At 45.4% G+C, this 15,842-nt stretch overlaps 1 protein-coding gene across 1 annotated transcript in view; it reads right to left on the bottom strand.

Annotated features, from left to right (window-relative positions):
- Nucleotides 1–363: 363 nt before the first annotated feature.
- The window catches only part of adgrl1a (adhesion G protein-coupled receptor L1a), a 155,845-nt gene continuing 140,366 nt past the window's right edge, over nt 364–15,842 (bottom strand). The window contains exons 22-24 of the mRNA XM_080724950.1: nt 10,118–10,240; nt 5,769–5,786; nt 364–5,071 (exon numbers count right to left, since the gene is read on the bottom strand). Coding sequence (XP_080581076.1) covers nt 4,134–5,071; nt 5,769–5,786; nt 10,118–10,240 — 1,079 coding nt within the window. The 3' untranslated portion in view covers nt 364–4,133. The remainder of the gene's footprint in view (nt 5,072–5,768; nt 5,787–10,117; nt 10,241–15,842) is intronic.

The raw sequence follows: 15,842 nt of genomic DNA, 5'->3' as shown, positions 1-15,842 counted from the left end.
AACTCGGAACACTGTGTGCAGTGGTGGAAAGTAAAGTAAGTAGCTTGTAGATCGGCTATTTTCAAACATTTAGTACTTTTACTTTTGGTACTTTAAGTTCATTTTGATGCCAATACTTTCATACTTTTACTCAAGTACGTTTTGAATTCCGGACCTTTACTTGGAAGGGAGTACATCCACAGGGCAGTATTGATACTTTCACTCAAGTACAAAACGCGAGTACCTTTTCCACCACTGACTGTGTGAATCACATCCCCATCGGGACGCCTTTCTTCTCCGAGATGAAACGAGAGCCTCAGATCCCCCTCTTCTCCCCCCCTCACCCCCTACCGATGTGCGCACGACGAGTTCCGTCAACAAAAGTCGGACTCGTGTGCGGGACACGCACGCCGCATGAGGCCACGCTCGCCCGTTGCAACACGCCAACAGCACGTCGCACGCTGGGAACCAATGAGTTGTCAAATCGGAGTCTTTCCCGGCTGGGGGTGACAACGCTGAAACTATGCTTTGGAAACAGCAAAAATGGAATAATATGCTCAATACTCCAGCGAAACAAATGTCTATCATCCATGCTAAAACCCATATTAAAACAATGTAATCTGGTTATATGTGACATCTGCCAAATAAATCAAGAGACAAAACCAAATCTCATTATGGCTGCTGTCCTTCAACCAACAATGCTGTTGTCATATTGTGCCCGGCGAGGCACAACAATATGACATCTTATCATCGTTGTCGGGTGGAAACCTTGTATGTCCAAAACCGTTCATTTTGCCTCGCACTGTGTGCTTGTAGATCTGCTGTTTTCACTACTTTTGTGATGAAGCAGGGCTTTGCTTTGCGAAAGAACTTACAAATTTGAAACTTGGAGATACAAGGTTTCCACCCGACAACGACGTTATGATATCTGTATCCCATTGGTTCTCAGCGCGGGGTACGGGGACCCCCCATGGGTCTTTGGGAGGGAGTTCCAGGGGGTCCCTAGCAAAATGATTAATTGATAGTTCGGAAACAAGCGGACCCTTACGAGACTGTAAATCTGAGAGCATACAAAATGGAACCAAACAGAATTTGTAGTAGAGTTAATAGGGGAGTTCATGGGGGTCCCTGGCCTGATGCTTACCAAACTGGGGGGGTCCTTGAAATAAAAAAATAAAAAAATGTGAGAACCCCTGCTGTGTCCCATCCACCCTACACCCCCTCCCCACAATGGGAATGTCAAAGGTCAAACATTAACAACATGTAAATGGATTATATTACATCAACATTTTGTGCCAGGACGTTTTATTTCTTCTTCCCCATTTGTATAAATAATAAAATCTATCACACATACATCATCATACACCTTTCTCTCTCTGCCTCTCTCTGTCTCTCCCGTTACATCGCTTGGTTTGTTTCTCAGGGATGATTTAAGTGTCACAGCATCAGGCACGGGAGTGAGAGAGAGAGAGCGGGAGAAAGAACACAGAGCCACATTTATACTTCGTCGTAGATTAACCAATGAACAAACAGGTTTTTGGTCGATGTCGAGTAGGGCATTAACGAAAAAGTCGACAAGTCGACTCCATTACACAAGTCGACTCCCACCAGAGAAAGTCGATAGTCGAAGTTGGGGGAAAAAAAACGTTCTATTGTGAAAATAGCAGATCTACATGAGGAGGAGGAGGATGGATGGATGGATGGAGAGGGAGGAGTGGCCGGTCTTCCGGATGCACGGTTTAGGCTGACAGTAACTGTTCTGCTGCTCTGCAAGGGATGGCTCAGTGCCTCCCCTCAGTCTCTCTCTCTCTCTCTCTCTCTCTCTCTCTCTCTCTCTCTCTCTCTCTCTCTCTCTATCTCGAGCATGTAGATCGGCTATTTTCACAATTTCTGCCTCTATATATTGGACAATTTGGACAATGTTTAATTTGCCATTTTAGAGGTCTTAAAAAGTCCTTAAATTGGCACTTTAGAAATGTGCAGATACCCTCTATACACTTAAACGCTCTGTTGGTTTGTTTACTGTTGAGTGAGAAAACAATGTTTCACATTAAGTTAATCATCTGGGGTCTGGGGACCCCCCCAAAATAATTGGGGGGTCGTGTGTGATGTGATGACGTCATCAAACGATAAAGTCGACTTCAACTCAACTTTTTACTGAGTCGAGTCGACTTGCAAAAATCACAAATCGTTAATGCCCTAATGTCGAGCGACGCAGCCATACGACAACGCATAAACGAGGCTTGACAGGGAGAGAGATAGAGTGTATCATTCAGGTCACAATCTCCAAAACATCTTATTTTATTTTTTTTGTTCTTTTGTTGGTTTGTTGCAGTACAAGAAGTCATTTTTCATAGTATTCTTTTTTCGTTTGTCGTCGTTGTTGCTTTTGATGGTCTCGGGGGGTTTCTGTATTTACATTGGTAGGAAGTACTTTCATTTCGCGTGGTTGACTATGTACAGGGTTAAACTTTGGGCATGACAGCCAGTTCGATTGTTAAACTGTTAAAGAGTTCCGTCCTTCTGTCCTGTCCAACAACAACCAAACACGCACGGTCAGGAGACATAGTCCTATAATCCACTGGCTAGGATCTAATAGTACAGTACGGGAGGGGGAGGGGCAGGGGAGGGGGGGGGGGGGGTGCAATACTAGTCCACTTCCAACCCCCCCACATCCCTCACCCACCCACCCTCTCCTCCCTCCAACCAGAGAGAGAGGACGGCCAAAACACAAAGTCCAACAAAGATAGATCATTCTCTGGCAGAGATATAGCGACTCCTCTGTCTTTTTCTTTTTTTTCTCCTCGTCTTCTTTTCCTCTCCCGCCCACTTTTCTGGAGACGCCTGAAGAAGAAAGCAGGCAGAGAGAGAGAACAGTTCTGGATGTCCTCCTCGCCTCCTCTGAGAGGAGGAGGAGGATGGATGGATGGATGGATGGAGGAGGAGGAGCGGCCGGTCTTCCGGATGCACGGTTTAGGCTGACAGTAACTGTTCTGCTGCTCTGCAAGGGATGGCTCAGTGCCTCCCCTCAGTCTCTCTCTCTCTCTCTCTCTCTCTCTCTCTCTCTCTCTCTCTCTCTCTCTCTCTCTCTCTCTCTCTCTCTCTCTCTATCTCTCTATCTCTCTCTCTCGGTTGTCTCTCTCTCCCTCCCTCTCTCCATCCGCCTCCTCTCCTCTCTGCTCTACTTCTGTACATAGTTGTCGGTTCTTCACAGCAAGAGAAAAATAAAGGCAACTACACTGAAGCGGCTCCCACTGCCTGCCTGGAACAATAGTTCTCACTCTTTTTTTTTTAGTTTTCCTTCTTTTTTTTGTTGGATGGTGTGTTGTTTTGACTTTCCCATGTTCTGTAACAAGCACTTTTGTGTGTGTGTGTGTGTTTGTGTCTTGTTGTGTTCGTGTGCGTGCGTGTGTCTGTGTGTGTTTGTTCCCGTACGAGTGGGTGTTTGTATGTGCGTGTGCCTCGCAAATGTTCCAGGTTTTTTTTCCTGGCTAAAAAAAAAAAAAAAGTATTTTTGGCAACACTGAAGAGCTTTGTTTCTTCTTTTTCGGGGTGTAACGGTGCGTCTTTCCTGTCTCCTAGCCTAACTACTCCTGTCACATAATGACTAAAAACACAGACCTGAACGGGTGGGGGTGAGAAAGGGGGAAGGAGGAAGGGGAAATATAAAAGGAGATTCCCTTTCCTCCCGGAGGCATTTCTGCGGATAAATTAGATAAAAACTTTAATAAAGTTCTTTGAAAGTTTTTTTTTTGAAATATCTACGAGCACAGAGGGGTCGGAGAGGTACATTCAAGAGTGCTGGACTTCGGCCTCGCGGAACCGAAGGACTCACAGAGGACTACTGGGACGGAACAGAGAGAGAGAGAGAGAGAGAGAGAGAGAGAGAGAGAGAGAGAGAGAGAGAGAGAGAGAGAGAAAGTGGGTTAATGTTCCGGACGAACAAACATCCCCTCATCCCCTCAGAATGCCGTTTACTTATCTCCCAGATGAATAGATTTTAAAAAAAAGAAAAAGAAAGGCAACCGAACGAGCAGGAAGAAGTAGAGATAAGCGAGCGCGAGGAGGAGGGACTTGTCGGGAGGCGGGCGGCTCTACCGGCCAGTCGTATCACGCGGTCCCCTCTCCTTCTCCCTCCGGGGTCTCTCCGTCAGTCACAGACTGGTGACCAGCTGCATCTGTCCGTCCCCCTCGCCGTGGACCGGTGGCTCCAGCGGCGGCATCGGCGCGTGGCCCTCCCCGCTCGGCCTGCGGGGAGGCTGCGCCTGGTAGAAGGTCTGCATGGGGGCGCCGCGGGAGCCCAGGGCGGGCCGGCCGGAGCTGTAGTACAGCTCCTCGGGGGGCTGCGCCGAGCGGGGCACCACCTCCAGGGGCTCGGGGCTGCTGTCGGGGTAGGGCGAGTCGCGCAGGTTGGTGATGCTGGTGTACAGGGAGTCCCGGGCGGGCGACTCGGCCGACACGCCGCTGGGCGGGTGGCCGTGGCTGCCGCTGTGGCCCAGGCTCTCGGTGAGGTCGGCCGTGTAGCTCTCGGACTCCTCGGGGTCGCTCTGGTAGAGGACGGACTGCGCCCGCTGCAGTAGCAGCGGCTCCTCCAGCGCCTTGTACAGCAGCTCCACGTCCTGCGCCGCGCACTGCCCGCGGCCCTCCCGCGTCAGGAAGTCCTCGTCGTCGTCGCCGGCGCCGTGTCCCATGGACAGCTCGGGCTCCGCGCCGCCCCGGCCCACGCCGCCGTGGGGCCGTCCCCGAGCCAGGCTGCCGCACATCCTGTCCCCCCCGCCGCTGCCGCCTCCTCCGCCCACGCCCCGCAGGTTGTTGTGCACCAGCTCCGAGATGATCATCTTCTCGAAGGCCGCCGCGTCCGAGAGGTTCCGTCGGATCCCTCCTCCTCCGCCGCCCAGCGTCTCGGAGCCGCGGGGGTTGAGGAGCGGCGGGGACACGTCGCCTCCTCCCCCGCCCCCGCCGCCTCCCAGGAAGTCACAGCTGCCGCCGCCGCCTCCCGGCCCGCCGCGCAGGGAGTAGCTGTTGTTGAAGTTACCGTTCAGGGGCAGGGTCTCCATCCCACAGGGGTCCCGCGTCTTAGACAGAGTGCTCTCTGTGGAGACAACACGGTCACCATGTGTGTCAGTACACTGTACAATACTCAGTATGGTTGTATTTGTACGCTCAAGGAATAAAGATTTCTAACTTTCAAGGGCAGATTTAAGCCTCTATCGTAGTCGAAAGGTGAAGAGCTATCATCTCACTGCGGTGTAGTTTTCTAGCTATCACCTAAAAATGTATAACGAAGCCTAGGTGATAGCGAGAAAACTACACTGCAGTGAGGTGATAGCTCTTCACCTTGGACTATGATAGAGGCTTTACAAGCCCTCAACGTGATGTTCCATCACTACGTATTGTGAGCTTGTAGATCGATTATTCACTATTCACTATACAACAATGTATATCGTCACTGTCGGGCAGAAACCTCATATCTCCAAGTTTCAAATTTGTACTTTTGTTCACCAAGTAAAGCCCTGCTTCATCACACAAGTAGTGAAAACAGCCGATCTACAAGCACACAACGCCTTGCGGTGCGAGTCGTTGTGTGCTTGTAGATCTGCTATTTTCACTAGTTTAGTTCAATTTTAAAATGATGAATACAACACGAACGGTCTTGGACATACAAGGTTTCCACCCGACAACGACGATATACAGTAGGCCTTCACTGTGTAAAATTACATTTATTTGCCATTATATACTGTATATATTTGATATTGTAATATCATTTAATTATGAAGAGGTATTCTTACTTGGGTCTCGGAAGGTTCCTGTGAGTCCGTTAGGAAGCCACATGGATGAAAACAAAAGCTTTTGGTCAGTAAATGTATTGTTCAGTGATATTATACTGTACATGACATCAATGTATTGTTCAGTGATATTATACTGTACATGACATCAATGTATTGTTCAGTGATATTATACCGTACATGACATCAATGTATTCACTTTTATGAACAATTCAAAATAGAATCAAAAGTAGGAGGAGGGAAATCTTCCTTATCCAGCTCCCTTTTTTTAAAATGCACGCACGAACAAACAAACACACGTGCGCAATCACACGCACGCACGCACGCACGCACGCACGCACACACAAATGAAACATGCACACATAAAATCTGTGCACAGGAAAAAAAAACACACAGGAAACACGCACATAACACACACACACACACACACACACACACACACACACACACACACACACACACACACACACACACACACACACACACACACACACACACACACACACACACGCTCATATTCCAGCAAATTGACTCCATTGCATGCGCACTCACTCCTGCATCTTAGACGTTTGACACGCTGTTCCACCGTCGTTTACACACCAGCCACCGGAAACACTTTCGATATTTATTTACTACCGCCGGCCCCTGGACATACATTATTCATGCACCACCTCATAAAGTAACAGTAATGTTTATTTTACGACTCGCCTTCGACGCACACAAAAGACGTTGTGATTTTTTTTCTTCCCCAAGCCGCCATCACGTACCAAAAAGCCCGCCCCAAAGAGTTCTTTCTGTGCTTTTAGAAAAATTTAACGTGTGGTATGATTTTAATCCACAAAGACCGGGTTATGCATATCTGTGTCACCACTTTAACCATTCTTTCATGCTTTAACTATTAAAAAATAGCAGATATACAAGCTCACAGCGCGGCACCGAGTGCCGCGCTGCGAGCTTTGAAAAATCGTGAAAATGTGTGCAAATCTTTGAATGTATATATATTTTTTTAAGCGGACATTTGTAATGCGAATCCTTCTTTCTCTTGGTCCCTGGAACTAAATATTTTCAGATGGGGGTCCGTGGTCTAATACATATAATTCTAGGGGGTCCTTGACATGAAAAAGTTTGAGAACCACAGAGAAACAAAGCGTCGCTGTCGGGCAGAAACCTTGTATCTCCAAGTTACAAATTTGTATGTTTTCTCATAAAGTAAAGCCCTGCTTCATCATACAAGACTGTCGCACAAGACTAGTGAAAACAGCAGATCTACAAGCACACAACGCCTCGCGGCGCGAGGCGTTGTGTGCTTGTAGATCGGCTGTTTTCACGTATCTGTTTTCACTGATAGGTTTTTCAGAAAACTGTTAGGATCTAGAATACTTTTTTTTTTCAGGTCTAACAGGATTAATCAACATTCTTCTTTCAGCTGCGGCGGTGGTGGTGGTGGGGATGGAGGCTAATTAGACATTCTAATGAAGTGCCCTCCATACTTCTCCCCCTCCCTCCCTCCCTCCTTCCCTCCCTCCCGTCTCACTTCTATAAATGTCCCTGCTGCCGCGGCCCGTGGCCGTCAGGCTTGACGCATTGTGCAGAGAGAGAGGGGCCTTTAAAATATTTAACGGAAACGCCGCCTTAAATTCCAGCCCCTCAGACACTGCTGGGTCCCCAAACGCCACGGCACATGCTCAGTCAGCGCCCCGCCACACGCACTCCCAGCTCCCCCCCCCCCCCTCTCTGGTGAATATTAATACTGGTGTAGAGCTATTACCACCGCCCAGGGTCTAACCTGACACACGCACGCACGCACGCACGCACGCACGCACGCACGCACGCAAACACACACACACACACACACACACACACACACACACACACACACACACACACACACACACACACACACACACACACACACACACACACACACACACACACACACACACACACACACACAAACACATAGTGGAGGGCAGAGAGTGCCCATAAAAAGTTAATTTAACGTAGAGAGTGTACAAATGTCACCTACATGCGGGTCCCTCCATTTGGTAACATTTGTACATTCTCAGAGTACATCCTCTGAGCTAGAAATGAATAAATTAAAGATGGGGTGCCATGATGATATGATATTATGATTATACTAGGAGGAAGATTTTTTTTTTCTCCAAAAAAGTGTACAGAAAGTGTTACAATTATGTGTTTTTACGTGGCCACATCCACCAGTTCATTAAAGTATGCCTGTTGTCACGTGGGTGGTGACCCAGCTGAAGTTAGCCTCACCCACAGTGTTGGGTGCATGGTAAAAGGGGAGGGTGATTTTATGATGTCATTAACTCAGTGTTTTTAAGTTGGGCCTTTTGACTCAGAGGCTTTCAGCTTTCAGGAAGAAACCAAAAATACACAGGGAAGGCAAATTTGCACATCATAACCTCTATTAGAGACCTTAGACACATACAAAACATAACCACGTCTTTAACTCACTGAACGCCATAAACGTCTTTTACGTCTTTGGACCTCGGTGCCATAAACGTCTTTTACGTCTTTTTAATTAATCAAAAGTTTTATCATTTTTTCATAATTGTAATTTCAAAAAAATCGCTCTAGAAGTTGGCCATATGCCTCCGTGACCTGAGCGATACGGCCGATTTGACTGTAGCACCAGTGTAACACAGTCCGGCGGAAAATCGGTATAGCCGAAGATTGGTTCCGGCCGTTTAAATGTTATCTAAAACGTTCGTTTATACACTTTCCCGTGCATCCCTGACGAACTATAAGTACTCAAAAAACGCAGAAAATTCTCAGGATTCCAGCGGTGCCATCCATTCTTCTCTACCTATCCTTGATCGCGATCGCCAGGGTTCCGAAGTGTGTTAGCATGCTAGCTAAAAGGCCTGGCCAAAATGTAAACAACAGGCCCAAACCAAAAAAAAGATGGACGTCTTCTTCCTTCTTCTGTTAGTTGATCAGATAGTAGGAGACCACCCTCTGGTGGTTTTCAAATGGTATTGCACTCCAGATTGCACATAGGGCCCATCACAGCACACACATATGATGATGATCAAGACATCTTACACATGTTCTATTGAAGCCCAAATCTAATGATAGGATATATATATATAAATATACATGTTTTCCTTTGTAAGAGGGGTAGTGTGGCTTTCGATAGAAGCATAGATTTATATATGTAATTTAAGTACAAAATATGATTTTGGCCCCCATAAAAAGGCAAAATTAAGCAAAATGGCTGGCACCAGTTTTGTAGATTTTGAATAAAGGGTGGCATTCACTGAGTTAACATTGAACAGGTTACTGTGTGTATACTCCCTCTCGAATGCATGCAGGCAGGTAAGAGAAGCATGAACCCACAATTGACATATTCACACCGGCGAGTGTGAGGTGCAAACAAAATGGCCGCCGTGTCAATATGGTCAATATCCAGTAAGCCATCTAGTATTCTTCTACAGACAATTGCAACTTAAAGGCCTGATCGAATTCGACTGTCCTCAAGATTGCTGCCTCTGTCACAATACAGCATGTCAATTTACTTTCACTCAATTTGTGACGGTTAGTATAAAGACGACGCCATTAGAAAGCGGGCGGCTGGTTATTCTGTAGCGCTTCAACACTGATTCAGTTTGACAGCTACATACAGTAGCCAGAAAGTGAAAGCGTGCATGCGTGTGTGTGTACCGTGTATGTGCAGGTGAACATGCATAAACACTCGCATACCATCTCAAGAGAATACACACACAGGCACACACACACACATACATACACGCACACACATCCACACACGCACACACAAATATGTCATGTCATGTCATGTCATGTCATGTCATGTCATGTCATGTCATGTCATGTCATGTCCAAATATTGCCAGAACAGCGCACACACAGGCACAAGATGCACACAACAAGCTAGGGATGGGACGATAATCGTTATTATCGTTTATTGTGATAATCGTATCGTGGAGATTTATTGTGAAATTATCCTCCGTCATGCACTGGGATCAATTCACCTTTTATTTGCTGAGCTGCATGTCCGGTACCACTTAAACCCTCTATGGTAAAACGGACCTGGAAATAACATATAGTACCTTTTTTCACTCTCTACCAAATCTATTAAAATAGCCGACCTACAAGCTCACAACGCGTCGCAACGCGACGCGTTGTGAGCTTGTAGATCTGCTATTTTTTGGCAAATGTTCCGCCCCAGGATAATGGATGTTGGGGATAATTTGATTATCGCGATAAAATCGTACATTTTTGGTCAGAATAATCGTGACATATAAATGTCATATGGTCCCATCCCTAGGACAAGCACAGAGCTGCGGGGTGGGGGCGGGGGGGTCTAACCGGTGGAGTTGAAGACCCCAGGTGATGGAGGGGTGAAGCTCTCAGCCAGCAGGGTGTTGTAGGGGGAGGTTCCGGTGCGACCCTGCAGCACCGGGTTGGTCAGGAGATGGTTGCCCATGGTCGCTATGATGAGACACGCACAGTCACTCACCATGATCACCTAGCAGTGGACGATCATGTGCCCACCATACCAGCTTCTCCTTCTAACCATTATTTCATGCTTTAACTATTAAAAAATAGCAGATATACAAGCTCACAGCGCGGCACCGAGTGCCGCGCTGCAAGCTTGTAGATCTGCTATTTTTGAAAAATCGTGAAAATGAGTGCAAATCTTTGAATGTATATATATTTTTTAAAGCGGACATTTGTAACGCAAATCCTTCTTTCTTTTGTTCCCTGGAACTAAATATTTTCAGATGGGGTCCGTGGTCTAATACATATAATTCTAGGGGGTCCTTGACATGAAAAAGTTTGAGAACCACAGAGAAACATAGCGTCGAGATCGGGCAGAAACCTCGTATCTCTAAGTTTCAAATTTGTATGATTTTTCATAAAGTAAAGCCCTGCTTCATCATACAAGACTGTCGCACAAGACTAGTGAAAACAGCAGAACTACAAGCACACAACGCCTCGCACCGCGAGGCGTTGTGTGCTTGTAGATCGGCTGTTTTCACTGGTTTAAATCATTTTTTAAGTTTTTCAGGTTTCCACCTGACAACGACGATAGGTTTTTCAGAAAACTGTTAGGATCGATACCGATACCCATGCGTATCGGTCGGTAACAGAGTACCGATGGGATACCGTTGTGTAATTCAAAAGAATTATAATCTAGGCCAGTGGTTCTCAAAGTGGTATCCAGGGACCCCAGTGGTTCATTTAAAAACATTGTGCCGTGATTTTTCCCCCCTACAACATAATCATCAGGCATTATGATTATACTTGGAGGAAGTTTGTTTTCAAAAAATTGTACAGAAAGAGTTAAGTGGGTTCCAGATGACATGCGGTCACCGCCTCCATATACAAAACAGAAAAAGTACAAAACTATGGCACCACCTCTTTAAGGTGTTCCAAATTGAACCTTAAAAGTCTATAAATCTGAGAGTTATGGGGGTCCTTGAAATTAAAAAAGTTTGAGAACCACTGATCTAGGAATAAAAATCCTTTAATAAAAATTAAAGTGCAGCTCCAAGTTTAGTAAAATGTACAGCAGGAATATAAAACAGTAGTACAACATCAATTAAAAATACTACTGTAAATGAGATCTCATTATGTGATGATGAATTACATGGTATTGGAATGTCATGAACTGGCATACTCACCGATACCAGCTTTACGTCACTGTCGGGCAGAAACCTTGTATCGCCCAAGTTTCAAATTTGTATATACAAGGTTTCCACCCGACAACAGCGATTTTTCGGCAGTATCGGCAGCCTTTTCCCGATACATATCGGTATCGGAATAAGCACTTGCGTAGTTTACACTCCCTCGCGGGAGTGTAAACTAAAAAATAGCACGTAGCGATGCGGTGCCATGTGCATGAGCTTATAGCACATCGCAATACGATGAAACATGAGCTTGCAGGTGTGCTATTTTCAGCGCGCACAAGAAAGTATAAGTCAGGCTTTTGTCAGACTTCCACCGTTGTCAGCTATGGACTCACAATGGCAGCACAAAAAGAAAAAAAAAGAAAGAAAAATGTTGGTGCAGCGTACTGGCATTTTAGACTCTCAGACTCAATAACATTTTTGAATCATAAACATATTTGCTGTTTATTCAAACAGGGAGGTGTTATGGTGACACTTTATGGAGTAATGCATTTTACACGCAGCACCCCTGGATGTGTTTACACACTGAGATTGTAACCTTTGAGTAAAAATACAATTTGGTAAGGGAGAGCTGCTGTTTGGAGAGTTGCCATTCAAGATTTCTTAGTTATTTATTTATTTCGTCATTGCTGTCACAGTCACAAGGGGCGTCACAAGGGGGGGGGGGAGTGGGACTGAGTTACTAGGGCCCAAGGTGGAGGGGCCCTAGTAACTTTAGCTATTGAAAAATAGCAGATATACAAGCTCACAAGCTTGTAGATCTGCTATTTTTTAAAAGTTGTGAAAATGTGTGCAAATCTTTGAATATATAATATTTTTAAGCAAACATTTGTAACTCAAATTTTGCTTCTGGGGGGGTCCCTGGAACTAAATATTTTGAGATGGGGGTCCGTGACCAAATACACATCATCTTGGGGGTCCTTGACTGACACGGAAACATAGGTTCCTTGCACACATTTTCAAGCGCGGCACCGAGCTTGTAGATCTGCTATTTTTCAATAGTTAACATTCATGGGGGGCCCGCAGTGAATCCTTGTACCCAGGGCCCAGAATTTGGTGTGACGGCCCTGGTCACAGTGCCGTTGGTGTATGTGCGAGTGTGTGTGTGTGTGTGTGTGTGTGTGTGTGTGTGTGTGTGTGTGTGTGTGTGTGTGTGTGTGTGTGTGTGTGTGTGTGTGTGTGTGTGGTGGGGGGAAGGGGTTATGCGGTAATGCATACCATTATGTCGTTGAGGGGTGCAGCCAGCTGGCCATTCAAGCACAGTTCATTTCACAGTGAAATGTGAATGCCACCGCAAGACAAATATAATTCAAAGAAATGGCACACCGAGAACGTTGTTTGGAAGTATGCCCATGTATGGCCGCGCGCCCCCCCGGGCGACTCAGAAACAGAAATGCCATGAAATTAAAAATAGGACAGCATGATAGAGAGCGGTCCGGGGACCACCGCAACCTTCGGGTTCTTAACGGCCGCCGTTCATCAACGCCGCACGCACGCACGCACGCACGCACGCACGCACGCACGCACGCACGCACGCACACACACACACACACACACACACACACACACACACACACACACACACACACACACACACACACACACACACACACACTTCCAGTGGTGTAAAGTAACTAAGTAGGTTTACTAAAGTACTGTACTTAAGTACTTGAGTATTTCCAATTTCCAATACTTTTTACTTCTACTCCACTACATCTCGGATCCAAATATTGTACTTTTACTCCACTATGTTTATTTGAAAACTTTAGTTACTAGTTACTTTGCAATTGCAGTTATACATTATAATATTACAAAACATACATTAAAATAGTTACTACAGTAGTTACTTTGCGGTTATACATTATAAGTACAAAACATACATTAAAATAGCCCTATTCTATAACTAGGCTATTGAAAAGGGCAAATAGACGATCTACAAGCTCACAGTTGTGAGCTTGTAGATCTGCTATTTTCAAACATGTTGTACTTTTACTTTTGGTACTTTAAGTACATTTTGATGCCAATACTTTTATACTTTTACTCAAGTACATTTTGAATTCTGTACTTCTACTTGTTAGGCTGCAGCCACATCAAAATACCTAGAGTGGAATCCGTCAATGCATTTCAATGAGAATGGAGCGTTTTCATGCTGGTAGAGGATTTCTGCAAAAAAAAAAAAACGCTCCATTCTTATTGAAATGCATTGACGGATTCCACTCTAGGTATTTTGGTGTGGCTGCAGCCTAAAGCTTCGTACACACCGCGGGCGAATTGGCGAATAGCGAATTAGCGTATAATTCGCCTTTTGTTTAAAACCTTATAAAGTCAATGGAAGCATCCACACCAAACGCGAATTTAAAAAAAGCGAAAAGGCGTCTGTTTTTTATTCGCCCTTGTGTCGAATTTAGCGAACATTCGCTGGTGAACTCCTCTCTCTCTCTGTATTAAATCAAGCTCACTCTATCCTACTTTAAGAGAGAGAGAGAGCATGGTCGAGGGACCTTCCCTTTGCATTGCTTTTCCGTGTCTCTCGTCGGTGTGGCTGCTTGGAAAAAGTAGACCTACTCGAATTTCTACTGGTAAAAGCATGGTTTATGTATGTTTTATTGTTAATTTAGCCTATATCTGCAAAAAGACTAATGTTTTAAAATAAATCGCTGGGTATTAACCCATACAGGGCCAGATTTCCAAAATATGAATATGAATGTGCGCTTATAACGCCAGGAAATAGCTATTTTGTATCCCCCCAGACCACCTTAACCAGACCACCTTAACGAATGCACGTTCAGCATACCATACCACCAGATGACCACTAGAGACCACCATACACCATACACTGACATGGTCCCATGTTAAGCCTGTTTAAATCCACATAACAGGATGAGACGCTGACTTGGTCCTCATTGACTTAACATGGACGGGCCGCCGGTCACCATTTCAGCTCAATACTGTTCAATTCGTGCTTGATCGTCTCAAACCACCATTGGTATGGGCATCGGGACATATATAGATGCCACACAGAAAGTTTCAGAATCAAAATCCGACCTAGTGAAGCTACGTGAGGGTCGGATGGTTGCATTGAGGCTAACGCTAGCAGAGGCCTGTTGTCAACAGGAAGCCCTGGTTTAAAGGTGACGTCATAATCGTATCCTTTTTTTTCACGGTTTACGTGTGGACATTAGCTGAGGTAAGCTAACCATTTCGCTCCGTCTATAAACACATATTAAAAGCTTAAACAATGCTTTTATATAAAAGTCGCTCCGAGTCGCTCGGCACCAAACGCCATAGTGAACTAGTCGCTCGTAAAGTCGCCCGGCGCTAACTGAGTTAAATACAATAGGATCCGAAATATAGTGGAGTAGAAGGAAAGTACTGGGAATTGGACTCAGGTACAAATACCTACAAGTACAGGCTACTCAAGTAAATGTACTTCTAGTTACTTTTACACCACCGCTGCTGCGAGCTGCCTGTCAGAGCGGAGAGGGAACGGTGAAAGCGTGTTGTCTCTTCAGTGATATGTGATGGGTTGTGATGGGTTGTGTGCGCCGGTGAAGTCTGAAGACTTCTATTCTTCTTTTTCTTTTTATTATTTAATAGGCTAACAACCACGGCCAGGTCATCATCACTTGAGGATGTAGTTTCCATTGTTTATTTGTTTCCCCGTCCGTTCTCCTCTCCTCTGTCCTCTCTCTCCTTTCTTCTCCTTTCTCCTGTCCTGTCTGTGGCTACAGGCAGATATCACCCCCTCGTATTTAGGCGAATTAAGCGAATATTATGTGCATATTCGCGTCGCTTTTTGGTGTGTATGGAAAAAGGCGAATTGCGAATTCTTCGCCTTTTTGGTTCGCTTATTCACGTCGCTTTCGCTAATTCGCCGGTGTGGACAGAGCTTAAGGGTGCCCTCACACCAAAATACCTATGAGAGTGGAATCCACGTTCTGCCAATGCATTTCAATGAGTGTGGAGCGGTTTTTGCAGAAATCCTCTACTGACATGAAACCGCTCCCTTCTCATTGAAATGCATTGGCAGAACGTGGATTCCACTCTCATACAGATGTTTCCTTTTGAGATTTCACCCAGGTTTTTTCATCTCACTCACTTCAATGTGTCTGCTGACTCACTCAGCAACAAAATAAACTGAAAATAAACAAAAACAAAAATAAAACAATTAACAGGAGGCAAGCAGTGATCACCCCATGATGTGCACTGCAATGTAGTTTCAAATGCACTACATTGCAGGTGATTTTTGAGTGTGAAAAAATAAGAAGACATGTGATCTGGGCAGCTTGCCCCAGGAAATGTGCCAATCTCAACAGGAAACAACAGTAGGTATTTTGGTGTGGCTGCAGCCTTACAGAGTATTTCTATATTGCACTATTGCTTTTATTTAAGTAAAACAA

Source organism: Nannobrachium achirus (genome assembly GCF_963921795.1).
Source record: "Nannobrachium achirus genome assembly, chromosome: 4".
Classification (NCBI taxonomy): Eukaryota; Metazoa; Chordata; class Actinopteri; order Myctophiformes; family Myctophidae; genus Nannobrachium; species Nannobrachium achirus.
Note: the sequence above shows the minus strand (reverse complement) of the source record. Positions and strands in the feature narration are given on the sequence as shown.